General features: G+C 34.5%; 2 protein-coding genes and 1 non-coding gene across 3 annotated transcripts; 2 read left to right on the forward strand and 1 right to left on the reverse strand.

Moving 5' to 3' along the window:
- Positions 1-8,859: 8,859 nt before the first annotated feature.
- LOC136205447 (protein RISC-INTERACTING CLEARING 3'-5' EXORIBONUCLEASE 2) lies at positions 8,860-9,893 on the reverse strand. The gene has a single exon (XM_065996045.1). The coding sequence runs from the start codon at positions 9,731-9,733 to the stop codon at positions 9,002-9,004; it is 732 nt and encodes a 243-aa protein (XP_065852117.1). The 5' UTR covers positions 9,734-9,893; the 3' UTR covers positions 8,860-9,001.
- An 897-nt stretch (positions 9,894-10,790) lies between these two features.
- TRNAS-GCU (transfer RNA serine (anticodon GCU)) lies at positions 10,791-10,872 on the forward strand. Its single transcript has one exon. It is a non-coding gene; the product is annotated as a tRNA-Ser (tRNA).
- Positions 10,873-10,927: 55 nt separating this feature from the next.
- LOC136207104 (protein RETICULATA-RELATED 1, chloroplastic-like) lies at positions 10,928-14,460 on the forward strand. The gene is made up of 7 exons (XM_065998381.1): positions 10,928-11,586; positions 11,691-11,789; positions 12,003-12,223; positions 13,211-13,280; positions 13,474-13,553; positions 13,774-13,838; positions 13,922-14,460. Exons 1-7 carry the CDS (start codon positions 11,119-11,121, stop codon positions 14,113-14,115), a joined length of 1,197 nt encoding a protein of 398 aa, XP_065854453.1. The 5' UTR covers positions 10,928-11,118; the 3' UTR covers positions 14,116-14,460.
- The last annotated feature ends 2,374 nt before the right edge of the window (positions 14,461-16,834 follow it).

Raw genomic sequence — 16,834 nt, forward strand, 5'->3', positions numbered from 1 at the left:
TCGGTAATACTCCTTTTTTTTTATTACCCTAGTGTATGCTGACCCTATCTTAGCTAATCGAAAACGGCTTTGGGAGGTTCTCTACTCTATGAGTGTCAGCATTTCTGAGCCCTGGTTTATGGCGGGTGACTTTAATGATATCGCCTTTATGAGTGATCAGAGAGGGGGTTCCATTCATTATGTTAATCGCTGCCTTAACCACAAGAATAGTATGGATTTATGTGGGCTTTCTGATCTGGGGGCTTCTGGTCATAGATTCACTTGGAAACGTAACAATACCTTTGTTCGTTTGGATAAGGTCTACGCTAATGTTTTAGCTCAGACTTCTTTCCCTGAGAGTTCTGTGTTAAACCTCTCGTTCCGTCATTCGGATCATTGTCCTATTTTGTTTAGACTTTTGAGAGGTAACCGTCCTAGGGGAAAGAGACCGTTCCGGTATCAATTGGCTTGGGAGTCCCACCCTAAGTTCAAGGAGTTCGTTCAAGAGAATTGGAAACCTCATTCGAATGTTCTGCAAGCTGCTGAAGGGTTCAGGAATAATGTGCTGGGGTGGAATAGAAATGTCTTTGGGCATATTATTAGAAGGAAGAATAAGTTACTAAATAGGATGGAGGGCATTCAGCGTAGGTTGGAGGTGAGGTTTGATCACAGCTTGGATGGCCTCCTCAGAACCCTTCAGAAGGAGCTGGAAGCTGTGCTCAGGCAGGAGGAGCTTCTCTGGTATCAGAAATCTAGGAAGTCCTGGATTAGAGATAGGGATCGTAATACCAGGTACTTCCATCTTTCTACCATGATCAGAAGGCAGAGGAATAGAATTGATGCCATTAAGGATTCTAATGGTGATTGGGTGTATGAAGATGAGGTGATTTGGAAATTGGCCCTGGAGTTCTATAAGGATCTGTTCAAAGAGGAACCTGTCCAACTGGAGAGGGCTCACTCTGTTGCTACCTTTCCTCTGATCAGTGAGGAAAGCAGTTAGGATGCCTTCCAACCTATATCCCGAAAAGAGATAGACCAAGCCATCTTCAGCATTGGGGCGTCTAAAGCTCCTGGGATTGATGGTCTGCCTGCTGGCTTTTACCATAAGCATTGGGAAGTTGTTAAGGAAGGTACCTATAACTTTATCATAGGTGTGTTTAATGGTTCTAAGGATATAGAGCTGGTAAATAGAACCCTCATGGTTCTGATTCCTAAAATTGTTAAGCCTTCTTCCTTTTTGCATATGAGACCTATCAGTCTTTGTAATGTTCTTTATAAGACGGTTACAAAGATTGTGGCTAATAGAATCCGGGGCATTCTTCCTGCGATCATTTGTCAGAATCAGGGTAGTTTTGTGCCTGGTAGACAAATGATGGATAATGTGGTGATTGCCCAAGAGATGGTCCACACGATGAAGATTAGGAAGGGGAAGAAAGGCATTGTGGCTCTGAAGCTGGATTTGGAGAAGGCCTATGATCGCATCAACTGGAATTTCCTGATGGAGAGTCTGGAGAGAGCTAGGATCCCGGACAGCTAGAGAAGGTTAATTAAGGTATGTATATCTTCTCATGTGTTTCAAGTTATGGTTAATGAGGATATGTCAGAGGAGTTCTCCCCGGGCCGAGGAATCCGTCAGGGTGATCCTATGAGTCCCTTCCTTTTCGTTATTGCTATGGAGAGGTTATCTCACCTGATTCAAGATGCAATTGATAATGGGAGTTTCCACCCGATGGCTATCAATAGCTTCTGTCCCCAGGTGACTCACTTATTCTTTGCAGACGATGTCCTTATCTTTCTGGAAGGTAATGAGGAGCAGTTGAGTGTCATTATGGATATTCTCGATTGTTTTTGTTCGGCCTCTGGCAAAAAACTTAATATCCAGAAATCTAGGATGATGTGCTCTAAGAATATGAATCCGAGAGTTTGTAAAAGATTAAGTGATCTTTCAGGTATTCCTCTTACTGATTCTCTTGGGAAGTATCTGGGTATTCCCCTCCACAGTGAGAGAGTGTCTAAAGTATCCTTTAAAGATACTTTGGATAAAGCCAATACGAAGTGTGCCACGTGGAAAGCCAAGACTCTTTCTCTCGCTGGCCGCCTCACGTTAATTCAATCAGTTAATTGTGCAGCTCCTAATCACATTATGCAGGTTTGTCAGCTTCCGGATCCTGTGCTTAATGATCTTGATAAGATTAACCGTAGGTTCCTGTGGGGGGAAGCTGCGGAGGGAAGAAAGATCCATCTAGTACCTTGGAGTGAGGTTTGTCAGCCGAAAGATTCTGGTGGTCTGGGCATTAGGAAAGCTAAGGACAATAATAAAGTTTTATTAATGAAACTCCTTTGGCGTATGTGGCAATGCCCCTCCTCTCTTTGGGTTCGCCTTCTTTGTGGTAAGTATCGAAAAGACAAAATCTTCGGGGGCCCAAAGGAGAGAGTGGTCAATTGTTCCTTCCTCTGGAAAGGGCTTAGCGCCGTGTTTGCAGAGTTCTACTTGGGGGTTGGTCTAGAGGTGGGTAATGGTAAGACCATTAGTTTCTGGTTTGACACCTGGATTGGGGATAAACCGTTAGTAGATGCGTGTAACTCCCCCCCGCCTAGTGATATCCGTAACTGGAGGATTGCCGATGTGGTGGACTTTGAGGGGGACTGGATTTGGTCAAAGTTTGATACCTTCTTTAGCCCGGAGACTCTCCTTAGAATTCGGGGAGTGAAGGTTAGTAATCAAGAGGAAGACATGGATAGGCATTGCTGGGCGCTGACTAATAATGGAGTTTATTCTTGCAAATTTGCCTTTGAAGCTTTTACCCTCAACAGGTCCGAGCCTCCCTCGGATGTTTGGAAATCCATTTGGGCCCTCAAAGTCCCTTACCGTATTAGGAGTTTCCTATGGCTGGGAGTTAAGGACAGGTTGCTTACTAATTCGGATAGGCACATACGGCATTTGGCGGACTCAGGAGCTTGCAGTAGATGCAGAGGCCATGATGAGAATTTATGCCATGCTCTTAGGGATTGCTCTAAGAGTAAAGAGGTTTGGAAGAAAATTCTCCCACACCATATTCTCTCTTCCTTCATGGCCCACTCTGTGAATGACTGGTTCTCTGATGGTATTAGTGGAAAATTACTGTCTTACATGGAGCATGGTGACATTTTCTTTGCTATCATCTGTCACCAAGTTTGGAAGTGGAGAAACGAGGAGATTTTTAGTAATAAAACTGTGTTTATTCCAAACTTAGCTGAGTTCTTCTCGAAAAAACTCTCCTCTATTATTGAGAGTTTCAAAGGGGATTCCCTTGCCAGGTCTACCTAGATTAGTGATGTCCATCTCGTGGGATGGAGCAGGTCGAGAGATGGGGTTGTAAAGTTGAATACGGATGGCTCCTGCCTCATCAATGGTAAGATTGCTGCCGGAGGTGTTCTTAGAGATGCGGGGGGCGCCTGGCTTTCTGGGTTCACCCAGAATTTGGGGTTGGGCTCTTCCTTCTCTGCAGAGCTCTGGGGTATTCTCTCTGGTATCAAGCTTGCTAAAAGACTGGGCGTTAAGAGGCTATCTGTGGAGTCTGATAACATGGAGGCCATCAAAATGATTTCTGATAATCATGCTATTGGTCTTAATAGCCGCAACCTTATCAAAGCTATTAAAAGGCTTTGCTCTTCCTTTGAGATCTTAGAGTTCAGTCACATTTTCAGAGAGCAGAACCGAGTTGCGGATCGCTTGGCTGCGGCAGGCCATGAGGGGATGTTAGGTGTTACTACCCTTTCTGATCCCCCTATCTTTCTCTCTTCTCTTCTTTTAGAGGATAGGATTGGGGTTAGCTTTCCTAGGCTAATCCCAAGTTAGTTGTTCTTTGTTTGTTTTTTCCTTTCCTGTTTCTACCAAAAAAAAAAATAAAAAAAATAACAAAGTTATTTAGAAAAAAAATCAAAAAAATAAATAAAAGTAATTCATATCTGATACAACTGCAGTTGATATTAAACAACCATTATACTGGTTGTTAATTAGTTACCTTCTGCACTAACAATTCAGAATCAACATATATATATATATATAAGCAATCGTGGATCCAGGATTTTATACTTGGATAGGCTAATTTTAGCCTTGCCGCTGGCGTGAGCACATTTTATATAGCCTCCAGCACCTTAAATTTTGATTGTTTCGCTGTGTTGAATAATAAAAAATAAAAAATGGCCGGCCTAAAATAAATAGATATATTTAATATTTTATAAATCCAACACTAATTTCTTAAAAATTATACAACTTTTATCTTTTTCTTAAAAATTATACAACACTAGCTTCAAAAGTGTAAAAACTGATTTAGAAAGATTTAGAAAGTGATTAATAAAAATAACAAAGTTATTTAAGAAAAAAATTCAAATAAATAAATAAAAGTAATTCATATCTGATACAACTGCAGTTGATATTAAACAATCATAATACTGATTGTTAATTAGTTACCTTCTGCATTAACAATTCAGAATCAACATATATATATATATATATATATATATATATATATATATATATAAGCAGTCGCGGATCCAGAATTTTATACTTGGATGGGCTAATTTTAGCATTGCCGCTGGCGTGAGCACATTTTATTTAGTTTCCAGCACCTTAAATTTTCATTGTTTCGCTGTGTTGAATAATAAAAATTTAAAAATGGCCGGCCTAAAATAAATAGATATATTTAATATTTTATAAATCTAACACTAATTTCTTAAAAATTATACAACTTTTTTATCTTTTTCTTAAAAATTATACAACACTAGTTTCAAAAGTGTAAAAATTGATTTAGAAAGATTTAGAAAGTGATTAATAAAAATAACAAAGTTATTTAAGAAAAAAATTCAAATAAATAAATAAAAGTAATTCATATCTGATACAACTGCAGTTGATATTAAACAACCATAATACTGGTTGTTAATTAGTTACCTTCTGCATTAACAATTCAGAATCAATATATATATATATATATATATATATATATATATATATATATATATATATATATATATATAGAAGCAGTCATGGATCCAGGATTTTATACTTGGATGAGCTAATTTAGTAATTTTAGCTTTGCCGCTGGCGTGAGCACATTTTATTTAGCCTCCAGCACCTTAAATTTTCATTGTTTCGTTGTATTGAATAATAACAAATTAAAATGATCGGCCTAAAATAAATAGATATATTTAATATTTTATAAATCCAACACTAATTTCTTAAAAATTATACAACTTTTATCTTTTTATTTTTAATTAAAAAATTTCTTTTAATTTTCATAAAGTATAAATTAATTTAAAAATTAAGTTATTTTCAGTTTCAAAAGTGTAAGAATTGATTTAGAAAGATTTAAAAAGTGATTAATAAAAATAACAAAGTTATTTAAGAAAAAAATTCAAATAAATAAATAAAAGCTTTTAAAAAAATGAGATAAGAATTGATTTAGAAAGATTTAAAAAGTGATTAATAAAAATAACAAAGTTATTTAAGAAAAAAATTCAAATAAATAAATAAAAGTAATTCAAATCTGATACAACTGCAGTTGATATTAAACAACCATAATACTGGTTGTTATTTAGTTACCTTCTGCATTAACAATTCAGAATCAACATATATATATAAGCAGTTGTTAAGCCCAAAATATACCTAAAATATCATCAATAATTATATCAATATTGCTACGAATTTATGCTATTCATACCTATTTAGAATACTTTTACTCTCGAATATGTTTCTTTCGTGCAAGGTACATAAATATTTGGTAAAATCCAAATAAGAGTAAAAAGAGCTCAAAAATAGAAGAAAAGCCCTACAAAAGGAGTCAAAGTCGATGAAAATTAATAACGCCAAGTCGAAGACACGAACAAGAGCCAAAAAACCGAAAAAGCTCCGTGCCGCGACCGCCCCCCCCATTCACGGTCGCGACACGCGTCCTTCAGCTTCTCCTTCCTTCGTCCGAAGTACAATTGATGCTCCCCCATTCTCGGTAGAGAATTTAATAATTCTCGGTACGAGCAGGAGATTTTAGAAGTCTAGTTACACACTTTCGTTTTTGACGAAACGCGATCGTTCGGGTGGATAAAGACGTCCTTTCGCAGCGGACACGATCCTTCACAACGGACACGACACTTCAATCAAGACTCTTCAACATCTATAAATAAAGAGTTGATGGAGAGTTGAAGATAATAATAATGATAGAATGTTATATGTGTAGAAGAGAGAGATTAGTGTAGAATTTATGCAGAAATTCCGAATCAAGTGATTCAGAAGTTAGATTTCGATTCTGTTCAAAAGCAATATGATGTACACACATTGTTTAAAAAAATAATAACAAATTCAGTAGCGTTTAGACATTGTTCCAGTTTAGTTTACATTTTGGTAGTGGACCGACCCAGTCTCTATTACGAAGATTCAGCGAGAAGATTGAGTAGAGGATTCGCCCCTGAGCCTGACAAACTCTAACGAAACCCAAGGAAAGGATTGACAACCCGTTCACTTGCACGCCGTCGAAGAATTCAATGCTCCATATTCTTTGTAAACTTGTATCAATTTATATTTCATCTAATAAAGTCCGTTTTATTCGATAGATTTTTATGCAGCACTTATGGTAACCAATCCACTAAAGTGACTGCTGGTGTTTTCATTAAAACGTATTTAATCCAAAATCTTTACAAGGAAACTTTGTTGAACACTTAAGCAAATTATTATCTCGGTAGAGTTTTAATTTGATTAAGGGCAATTATCCCGGATAAGGGTTTTGTCGCGTTCAAAGCCAATTAATTAGAGGTTCCGTCATTTATTTCATCTTTATAATTCGTACAAAGTTTAAAGTTGTTTTCTTTGCTTAATGCAAACAAATATACTTGTTTACTTTTCTAAAGTACTAAAACGTTCCTGTTTTGCAAATTAATTTTTAATCAGATACTTTCTAACATCTTCACATTCTAATCTAATTCTCATTCTAGCAATTTCAAAACCAAAACCGATTAAACGATTTTCCATATTATAAACCTTAAAAGTAAATTTAACCGATTGTAAATAAGTTTTGTTAAAAAACGTTCCATGTGGGATCGATATCTTTTATTACTACAAGCGTATACCGTGCACTTGCGGAAATCGCTCAACAGCAGTCATGGATCCAGGATTTTATACTTGGATGAGCTAATTTAGTAATTTTAGCCTTGCCGCTGACGTGAGCACATTTTATTTAGCCTCCAGCACCTTAAATTTTCATTGTTTCGCTGTGTTGAATAATAACAAATTAAAATGACCGGCCTAAAATAAATAGATATATTTAATATTTTATAAATCCAACACTAATTTCTTAAAAATTATACAACTTTTATCTTTTTATTTTTAATTAAAAAATTTCTTTTAATTTTCATAAAGTATAAATTAATTTAAAAATTAAGTTATTTTCAGTTTCAAAAGTGTAAGAATTGATTTAGAAAGATTTAAAAAGTGATTAATAAAAATAACAAAGTTATTTAAGAAAAAAATTCAAATAAATAAATAAAAGCTTTTAAAAAAATGAGATAAGAATTGATTTAGAAAGATTTAAAAAGTGATTAATAAAAATAACAAAGTTATTTAAGAAAAAAATTCAAATAAATAAGTAAAAGTAATTCATATCTGATACAACTGCAGTTGATATTAAACAACCATAATACTGGTTGTTAATTAGTTACCTTCTGCATTAACAATTCAGAATCAACATATATATATAAGCAGTCATGGATTCAGGATTTTATACTTAGATGAGCTAATTTAGTAATTTTAGCATTGCCGCTGGCGTGGCACATTTTATTTAGCCTCCAACACCTTAAATTTTCATTGTTTCGCTGTGTTGAATAATAACAAATTAAAATGACCGGCCTAAAATAAATAGATATATTTAATATTTTATAAATCCAACACTAATTTCTTAAAAATTATACAACTTTTATCTTTTTATTTTTAATTAAAAAATTTCTTTTAATTTTCATAAAGTATAAATTAATTTAAAAATTAAGTTATTTTCAGTTTTAAAAGTGTAAGAATTGATTTAGAAAGATTTAAAAAGTGATTAATAAAAATAACAAAGTTATTTAAGAAAAAAATTCAAATAAATAAATAAAAGCTTTTAAAAAAATGAGATAAGAATTGATTTAGAAAGATTTAAAAAGTGATTAATAAAAATAACAAAATTATTTAAGAAAAAAATTCAAATAAATAAATAAAAGCTTTTAAAAAAATGAGATAAGAATTGATTTAGAAAGATTTAAAAAGTGATTAATAAAAATAACAAAGTTATTTAAGAAAAAAATTCAAATAAATAAATAAAAGCTTTTAAAAAAATGAGATTTAAGGGACTTGAACCCAAGACCTTTTATGAATAAACATGTGTCTTAACCAACTTAACTATCCTAAAATATTGAAATTGTACTACAAAAACACCAACATAAAAGGTACTGAACCAATATTACTCAAAGATGAAGCTGGGTCCGGGGGGCCGGAGCCCCCGAGCCACGGGCTGGATCCGCCTCTATATGCAAGGGTTAGTAATTCCTATCTGATACAACTGCAGTTGATATTAAACAAGCATATATACTGATTGTTAGTTAGGGTTAGTAATTCCTATCTCAGCTATCTCTATAATGATAATAGTTATTCGTAACAATAATTCTCTTCAACCATTCAACCGTACAACCACCAATAAACCCGGGAATAATCTTCCGAACAGGAAAACCATGATCAAGAGCCAAAACTTCACCATTTCTAATGCATAATTCTTAATAAGTTCATGAGAAAAGAGTGTATATTATCAGCTATATATCCTTCTACCAGGCAGGCACAATAGCATATATATAGACAAATATTTACACCCAACAAGTAATCTTATTACACAACAATACAATCCTATTTAAACAATAATTCGTAATTGTTCCCGTCTAGACGAGGAATCCTCATTTTCATTTCGGTTTATGAAATGAACAAAAATTTGTATCTAATCTCGTACGTATCCCGATTCTCCGTTACTCAAATTTAAGCGAACAACCTCTTGACGCCCGTGGCACCGCTCTCCATAAGTTTCTTACCAATTTTATAAGCAGCAAAAGCATCAGTAGCTGCACATTCAATCTGTTCACTACTGAGATTATGATCAAACCAATTCGACCACAATGTCGTATAAGGTTTCGGTTCGAATTTTATGTAAATTAATTTATGAGCCAATTCTCTTCCACTATAAAACACAAACTTAGGATGATCATATATTTTAGCAGCCCACTCACTGAGTTCGACACAGTTCCTAATAACGAGTCCATAAGCCTCTTTTAACTTAAGAACATCTTCCTTAACATGAACTCCGACAAACACGATATCCTTAATTCCGAGGAAACGTTTTAAGGATGCCGAAATTGATTTAGGGCTTAATCGGATTAGAACACAACCGAGCTTTGTACATAGAGTTAGTAATGCTATATGGTGTTCGATTTTCCGAGTTGGATGAGTTTCTGATTTATTATTATCTGGTGTGGGGATTGGTTGATCGGAAGTTTGTCGGCCGGATAAACTTCCTGATCGGCTCATTGATGATGATGTTGAGTAGCCTTTGAATCCCCATTCCATTTCGAATCCGACTACCATGTCTCCTACTTTGAGCATGTCTTGAAGAAGAACGTAGAGACAGAGATGTGAGTCTTCGTCGGAAACTACCTCTGTTATTAAGGATGTTCCGTCGCTCATCGTCAATTGGGCTCCTCGTAATGTTTCCATGATTTCCGAACAGGTTTTCCTCTTCTGAATTTCTTGTCTGAATTTTAGTGGAAATTCTAAAAGGAAAATAGATAGAAATTGAAGAAATACTTTTGGGAGATTGGAAATGGAGATGATGAATTAGGACCGTTGAGGATAAGATGGAAAAGTAGGGTGTAGAAAGAAAGACCCTAAAATTATGCATTGCTTGATGATGTTTTAAGGTTCTTATTAACCAGTATTAACAGCCATATATGAATAAAATTTTAATGCTCTAATATATTAACCAATGGTTCTTTTTTTATTCTATTCAAAAGGTATATATAAATCCAATTTCGTCAAAGAACAACATTATAAATTTTTAATCTTGATTAAACACCTAATTTTTTTAATTTAATAATTTAAATTGATATCATGCAAAATGACATTGCATGAGTGACGTTAGCATTGTTCCTTTTGAGATTAAAGATCACGTTCAAAGGAATCGATCCAAGAGCATCCTCAAAGGCTTCGGTTTTCTCCAACGGAGGAACTTTCGAAAATTCTACGTGACAAATGATTCCTTCCAGAACTTAGATTCCTTAGGGGACACAGATATCCTTAATTCATAAGGATTCTTAATCAGTGAAAGATTTAACTTAAAAACTCTAGCTATATATAAACAGTTATAGACACAAGATATAGTGTATTAACTATTATCTCGTAATTAGTCCATTCATAAGTATGAAAATCTGTTTACTCACTTTATATTGAGTATCTATTTTCCTCCTTTTCCTGTTAGAATTGGAAACATGTTTATACTTTAACTTGTAAGAAAAATTTATCCTAAGTTTAAACACAAAAAGTGATGGTTTTGAGATTGATAGCTTTGACTACCAAATTAATAATTTTGAATTGATGGTTGGTATTTCTTACTCGTAAATACTTCAATGCCAAACAATTCTAAAAGCGTCAATGGTTTCTAGTTTGGAGTTAATTAGTTTTATCAACATATTTCTAACTCTAACCAAATCCTTTCATAATACTGTTTGAGTAGAGAGAATTTAAAAATAATAAAACTGGTAGCTCGAACATCAACGTCGCTTTGGCCGAGTGGTTAAGGCGTGTGCCTGCTAAGTACATGGGGTTTCCCCGCGAGAGTTCGAATCTCTCAGGCGACGAAATTGCATTTTTCTTTTTGTTTTCAATTTTTTATTATTGTTCAATTCTTTCGCTCCATTTTCTAAAACCTAGCCACCCACCATCATCATCTCTCTCTCTCTCTCTTCTCATAAGCTTTTGTAGCTACCTCGAAAAGAGAAAGACTCGATCTTTATGCCCACAGCTTTCTCCTTTCTGATTCCTCACAAATTTCCTCTTCTTTCTCTTTCATTTTAGACCGAAATAAATTTTAACTATTAACAATAATGCCTCTGTCTTCTTCACTTGCCTTCAGTCTCGCACCTTGTAATTGCTTCCCCAATGAAGCTACTACAGCCCAATGTATTGTTAATTTTTCTTCTTCCTTCCAAGGTTCTAATCCGATCAAGTTTGTCTTTCAATACCCTCAAATACACTCTTTTTCAAAACTCTACTGTGTTAAAACGACAGGCCAGGATGGTAATTTGATTGATGAACGAGTTTTGGACTTCAGAATTGATGGCGGCGGTGATAGTGGGGGTTCTGGAGATGGTGGAAGTCGAGGCGGAGGAGGAGGTGGTGGCGGTGATGAGGGTGATAGCGAAGAAGAAAAGGAATTTGGACCTATAATGAAATTTGAAGAAGTGATAAAGGAAGCGGAAATGCGGGGAATTCAACTTCCCGAGGATATGATACAGGCTGCAAAAACCACCGGGATACGTGAAATCTTTGTCCATCGTTACCTGGATTTGCAGGTTTGTAAGTGCGATTAGAATTTAGTATTGGAAATATGGGAATTTGATGTTTTGATTAGTTTTTTCTCCATTCATTCTGGTTTTGATTAGCATTTGAATCGCAGGGATCCGTTTGGCCACTAGGGTTTTTAATGAAGTACTGTGCTATGCTGCGGAACCGAATGCTGGCTGATCCTTCTTTCCTTTTCAAAGTTGGAACAGAGGTTTGTTGGGGGTAATTTATGTAAAGTAATTTTCAATCCTAATCCCATTAGTTTTCCTAATTGTTGAATGTATATTCATGCTTTTGTATTTGAAGTTGAACTCTAGTTTGTTGATGCTGTGTTAATGTTTCTAAAGTCTTGATTGTATTGGAGAGTTCCATTTCACAGATGGAGCTGAATTGCTTCTTATGAATTCTTTTGGTGATATGGCAGATTGTTATTGATTCTTGTTGTGCAACATTTGCTGAAGTTCAGAAAAGGGGGAAGGACTTTTGGTCAGAGTTTGAGTTGTATGCAGCTGATCTTTTGGTGGGAATGGTTGTTGGCGTTGCTATGGTTGGTATGTTAGCTCCTTATGCTCGTATCGGGAAGCCATCTGTTTCAAGAGGTTTATTTGGAAATATACAACAGGCTTGTGCAGCTCTTCCCAGCAGGTAATAATCTTGTGCCATTAACTATCTTTTATTTGACTTGTTACATTTCTATTATAAAAGTTGTGCTTCTCCTTTCCAATGGTTTGCTGCGCATTGCATAGCGATTCCTTGAGTTTCATTATGCTTGTGTAGAATCAAAATTAAAATCCAATAAAAAAATGTATATGTATAAAAAAAGTGATCAGAAACAACTAAGTTTAGAATTTAGGTCAGGGATAAATCTCACAAAATTGGTCTTAAAACATATTCTGGACCAAGGGCTAGCTCTGCGTCCATTAAGATCCCATCCAGGGCTGTGGCAGAACAACATTATTCATTATTTTCTTCATTAATTGGCTACATTAAGAACTATTTGTTTAGTGAGATGAAAAATCCTCAATATCCAGCAGCAACAAGCAAAAATTGTATTGGTAAATTGTACCTCATTACCTTCACGTCAAATCTATCACTAGTATGCTTCTTTTACTGATTATTTTTTATGGTTAACTGCATCAATCATGTTTAATAGTATTCATCTATATATGAAGCTAAACTTGTTCATCATTTGAACCTCGAATGAATTAAAAATATTGCTTATTGTCATAGTTATTTAGAGATTGTCTTTAGCAGTCCAGCCAGGCAACTAACTTGTTGATCATATCATGGTTTTCCCTATAGTCTGTATTGTTCAAAACCAGATGCACTGCTTTAGCTTCCTTACCCTTGACCAATTAAGGGATGTCCTTTACCACTTACCAGTAAAAGTAAATTGGTTGAGGACTTTATCTAGCACTTGCTGCCTCACTCTTGATTCACTTGAATCGAAATTCAAGTAGTTTTTATTTACGGTTTGAGCATGCAGTGTTGAAATTCAAGTAGCAGGACAAGTGTGCAAACATATAACTTATGTATATGAGTAAATCTTTTCTATTTGTTCTCTTCTTGAAGACTGTCTGATAACATTACTTTGCATTCATGCTTCACTAAGAATCACTCATTTCCATGCAGTGTTTTTGAAGCTGAAAGACCAGGATGTAAGTTCTCTGTGAAGCAGCGTGTGGCCACATACTTCTATAAGGTACTTGATTTGTTTAAAAGTAGTTATTTAGTTGCATGTCTAAATCCCGAAAGCATCAATTCATCGAGTTTATTGTTTTGAACTACGTGCAAAGTTCATACTTAAAGCCTGGCCTTTTAGCCTAAGCTGCTGTTCTTATGGTAGTAGTTTTATTGTTATTCTGATGCAAGTGATTTTTTGATATTGGATGCAGGGTGTATTATATGGTTCAGTTGGGTTCGGGTGTGGACTAATCGGCCAAGGCATTGCTAATCTGATCATGACTGCCAAGAGGTATGGCTCCATTTAGATATTGTTCTATCTGAACTCGTGAGATGCTTGGTTCGGTTCTTACTGAAAATCATTGGATTGCCAAATTGAAAAGTACGATGATTTTCAACGATGCAGTTTTTAGTTCATCATAGGGAAACTAAGCTGATAAAAACATGAAGACGTCTGGAAAAGATCAAGAAATTAATAGCTTATTATGTTATTTTTCTTCCTTCATTTTCAGGAGCATAAAGAAATCAGAAGAGGATATTCCAGTGCCACCTCTTGTACAAAGTGCTGTTCTTTGGGGTATAATATAAACCTTCCAGCTTTTGATCTATAATTCAGTTCAGCACCTATTCCAAATGCTTACAGTATGATGTGTTGATCAGGTGTTTTCCTTGCGGTATCATCGAACACTCGTTACCAAATTCTCAACGGACTGGAAAGCCTGGTTGAAGCGTCGCCTTTGGCAAAGCAAGTCCCGCCTGTTGCAATGGCATTTACGGTTGGTGTGCGATTCGCCAACAATATATATGGTGGGATGCAGTTTGTTGATTGGGCGAAGTGGAGTGGGGTGCAATAGCAGCAGGAATTTAGTGTTCAAACACCTTGCCGTTGAATGAAAGATAGGCAGCTAAGCTAAGTAGAGGTAGAGAAATGGAGAAAGAAAGGACCATAGTAGTGTTATCTTCAGCTTTTTTTGTGGAGAAAGCCTTCTGTTTTTTGTTGGGCTTCATCATTTCCGAATTCCCATTTCCTCCATACTCATGGATGAGAAATTGTGTTTAATTTTAGTATAAAATCACGGCCCAAAAAAATTAAAAATAAAAAACACTTCTAATATGAGAGGAAAAGGGACATATTGTCATTGAAAGTTAAAATACAGTTGTTAAAAAAATTAGCAGAGGAAATTCTAGGCTTGTCAATGGGGTGGGTTGGGGGATGGGACGAGCAATTCCATCTCCATTCGTAATGGGAATTTTCTATCCTTGTCCCATTGACAAAAATTGGGATAAATTTATCTGTCTCGTACCAATAGGTAATGGGGATCTCCATGGATATGCATGCTTCATTTTGTATTTTTTCTTAAACTAATATCAGATATATACAATTTACTAGATATAATTTATTTAAATAAATAAATTATTCTTAACTAATAACAAAACATTATTGGAAACTTTCGCACATTATCGGAATTGAAATTTATATTAGAATAGGAAATTATGAATTATCAAGTTTTAGTTATTCAGAATTCAATTGAAACAGATGAAAGTTGCAATTCTATATAAAGTGGATTCTATAGACTGGTAAATAATTTATTAGTTCCATTTTTTTTACATTACACACTGTTTAGTCGTTTATTTTGAAACACACATTATAAGGTGTATATCCTTTGTCACTATTAACAATTTGGTCGTTCTTAGATTTTTAACCATTATATTTAGTATAAATAGATTGACAGAAAATGACAGAGTAACATAGTCATTTTGTATTGCATTATGGTTGTCCTAAAAGCTAAGATATGTTTGGTTAAAAATCTAAAAAAAAAAAGATAATGGGATCAAATTGTTGATATTGACAAAACATAGGGACTTTATAATATGTTTTTCAGAATAAAGGAACTAAAGATACGTTTATTAAATTATTTACTTTCTATAGACTATAGAATATAATTACCTTTTAGGATTAGTTTTTTACTAATTATATTAATATTTAATATATATGATACATAATATATAATATAACATATTTTTAACATCAATGTTATATTTTAATGGGTATATCTATGAATACTTCCATGGATAATGATAATAGGTTAGGGATTTCCATGGGATGGGAGTAGTTATTAACGTCCCCAACCCATCCTCGGGAATGAGGATAATTTTCCTTCTCATCTCTAATCCTATAGAAATGAGTATTAGGGATTCCCGACTCTAATGGAACGGGATCCAATGGATACGGTATTACCTCTCCCAGAAATTTGGGACCTTTCATTACATAGGTCTTTTATGAAAATTAATAATAATTGGATTAGTTCATAGTACTGGTATCTTTTCTGTCATGAAAAGAATATTTTCAATAATAGTGAAGTGGTGAGATCTAAATTAACAGTTGATGATGTTGATGTATCAAATGACAGAAAAAGGTCTATTCTCTTCATATAAATGGGAAGCCTCACTTTGTCAATATATGTTCATAGATTTGAGATCACTTTTATCATATTAGGTGAATCACCTTTAAATTCAGATCACATATTAAAAGAGCAAAATATCAAGTTTCACAAATTATAAAGGATTAATATATCAAAAGCACTCTAGATTTGGCCTAAAAAAACTGATCGGGTATTTCGTTAGTCCACTTGACTTACTTGAAGTGATATGATTAATCTTTTAAGTCCACATATCATAATAAGAGAAATTTTTGACAAATTAAAATGTATATACCATTTTAATAAAGTCCGGAGAGCTAATAGATCATTCTAAACAAGTTTAAGGAGTCAATAGATTACTTTAAACAATTGCAGGTGAAACAAATTTAATGAACTAATAAAACACTCTAAATTAAGAGGTCAATCCATTTATCCAATCGACTCCAGGCACCGAAAAACTGTTTTGGCAACATCTTTTTCAGCAATTGGAATTTGGTTATATCAATTCATTTTTAGACACAACATCTACCAACAATATATCAGCAATAGGGATCATATATATGTCTTTTGGAGTAGCTAAATTTAAATTACGAAAATCTACACATACACGCAATTTATTGTTCTTTTTCACTATAGGAACGAAATTGGATAACCATTCTGTGTACCTTCTTAGCTGGATAAAGTTTTCTTTAAAAAGTTTCTTTATCTCTTCTTTTACCTTTCCTTCGACCTCAGTGTTCATCCTCCTCGTTGGCTGCTTGAAGGGCTTGAACTCGGGTTTGACGGGTAATCTCTGCTCCACCATATTTTTGCTTAATCTGGGCATTTTATCATAATTCCAAGAAAAACAATCCTTGAATTCATGGAGTAAATTAATGATGGCTTCTTTTAATACAGGGTGCGACAAACTGCTAACAAATGTAATCTGAGGCTCGTCCTTCGTTCCCAAATTCACTTCACACAAAGGGTCGACCGATATGGACCCTCCGTCTTCTAATTTTGGATTTGCCTTTTTTAGAACATGCAGATGGATTTCTTCCTCCCGAAGAATCAATTCTAGTTTACCTTCGAGTGCTTCAAGTTCTGATATCTTCACATTGCTTTCTTCATATAGTTTCTCTACCAGCTGTTGTGCATTCAATTTTGATATAAT

This window comes from Euphorbia lathyris, chromosome 9, assembly GCF_963576675.1.
Source record: "Euphorbia lathyris chromosome 9, ddEupLath1.1, whole genome shotgun sequence".
Classification (NCBI taxonomy): Eukaryota; Viridiplantae; Streptophyta; class Magnoliopsida; order Malpighiales; family Euphorbiaceae; genus Euphorbia; species Euphorbia lathyris.

Bases quoted from the DNA above. Each gene is read 5' to 3' on its own strand.
- LOC136205447 (XM_065996045.1), bottom strand. From the start codon at position 9,733: ATGGAAACATTACGAGGAGCCCAATTGACGATGAGCGACGGAACATCC.
- LOC136207104 (XM_065998381.1), top strand. From the start codon at position 11,119: ATGCCTCTGTCTTCTTCACTTGCCTTCAGTCTCGCACCTTGTAATTGC. The intron at 12,224-13,210 runs GTAATAATCTTG...ATTTCCATGCAG, and splicing joins TGTGCAGCTCTTCCCAGCAG to TGTTTTTGAAGCTGAAAGAC. The intron at 13,839-13,921 runs GTATAATATAAA...TGTGTTGATCAG, and splicing joins ACAAAGTGCTGTTCTTTGGG to GTGTTTTCCTTGCGGTATCA.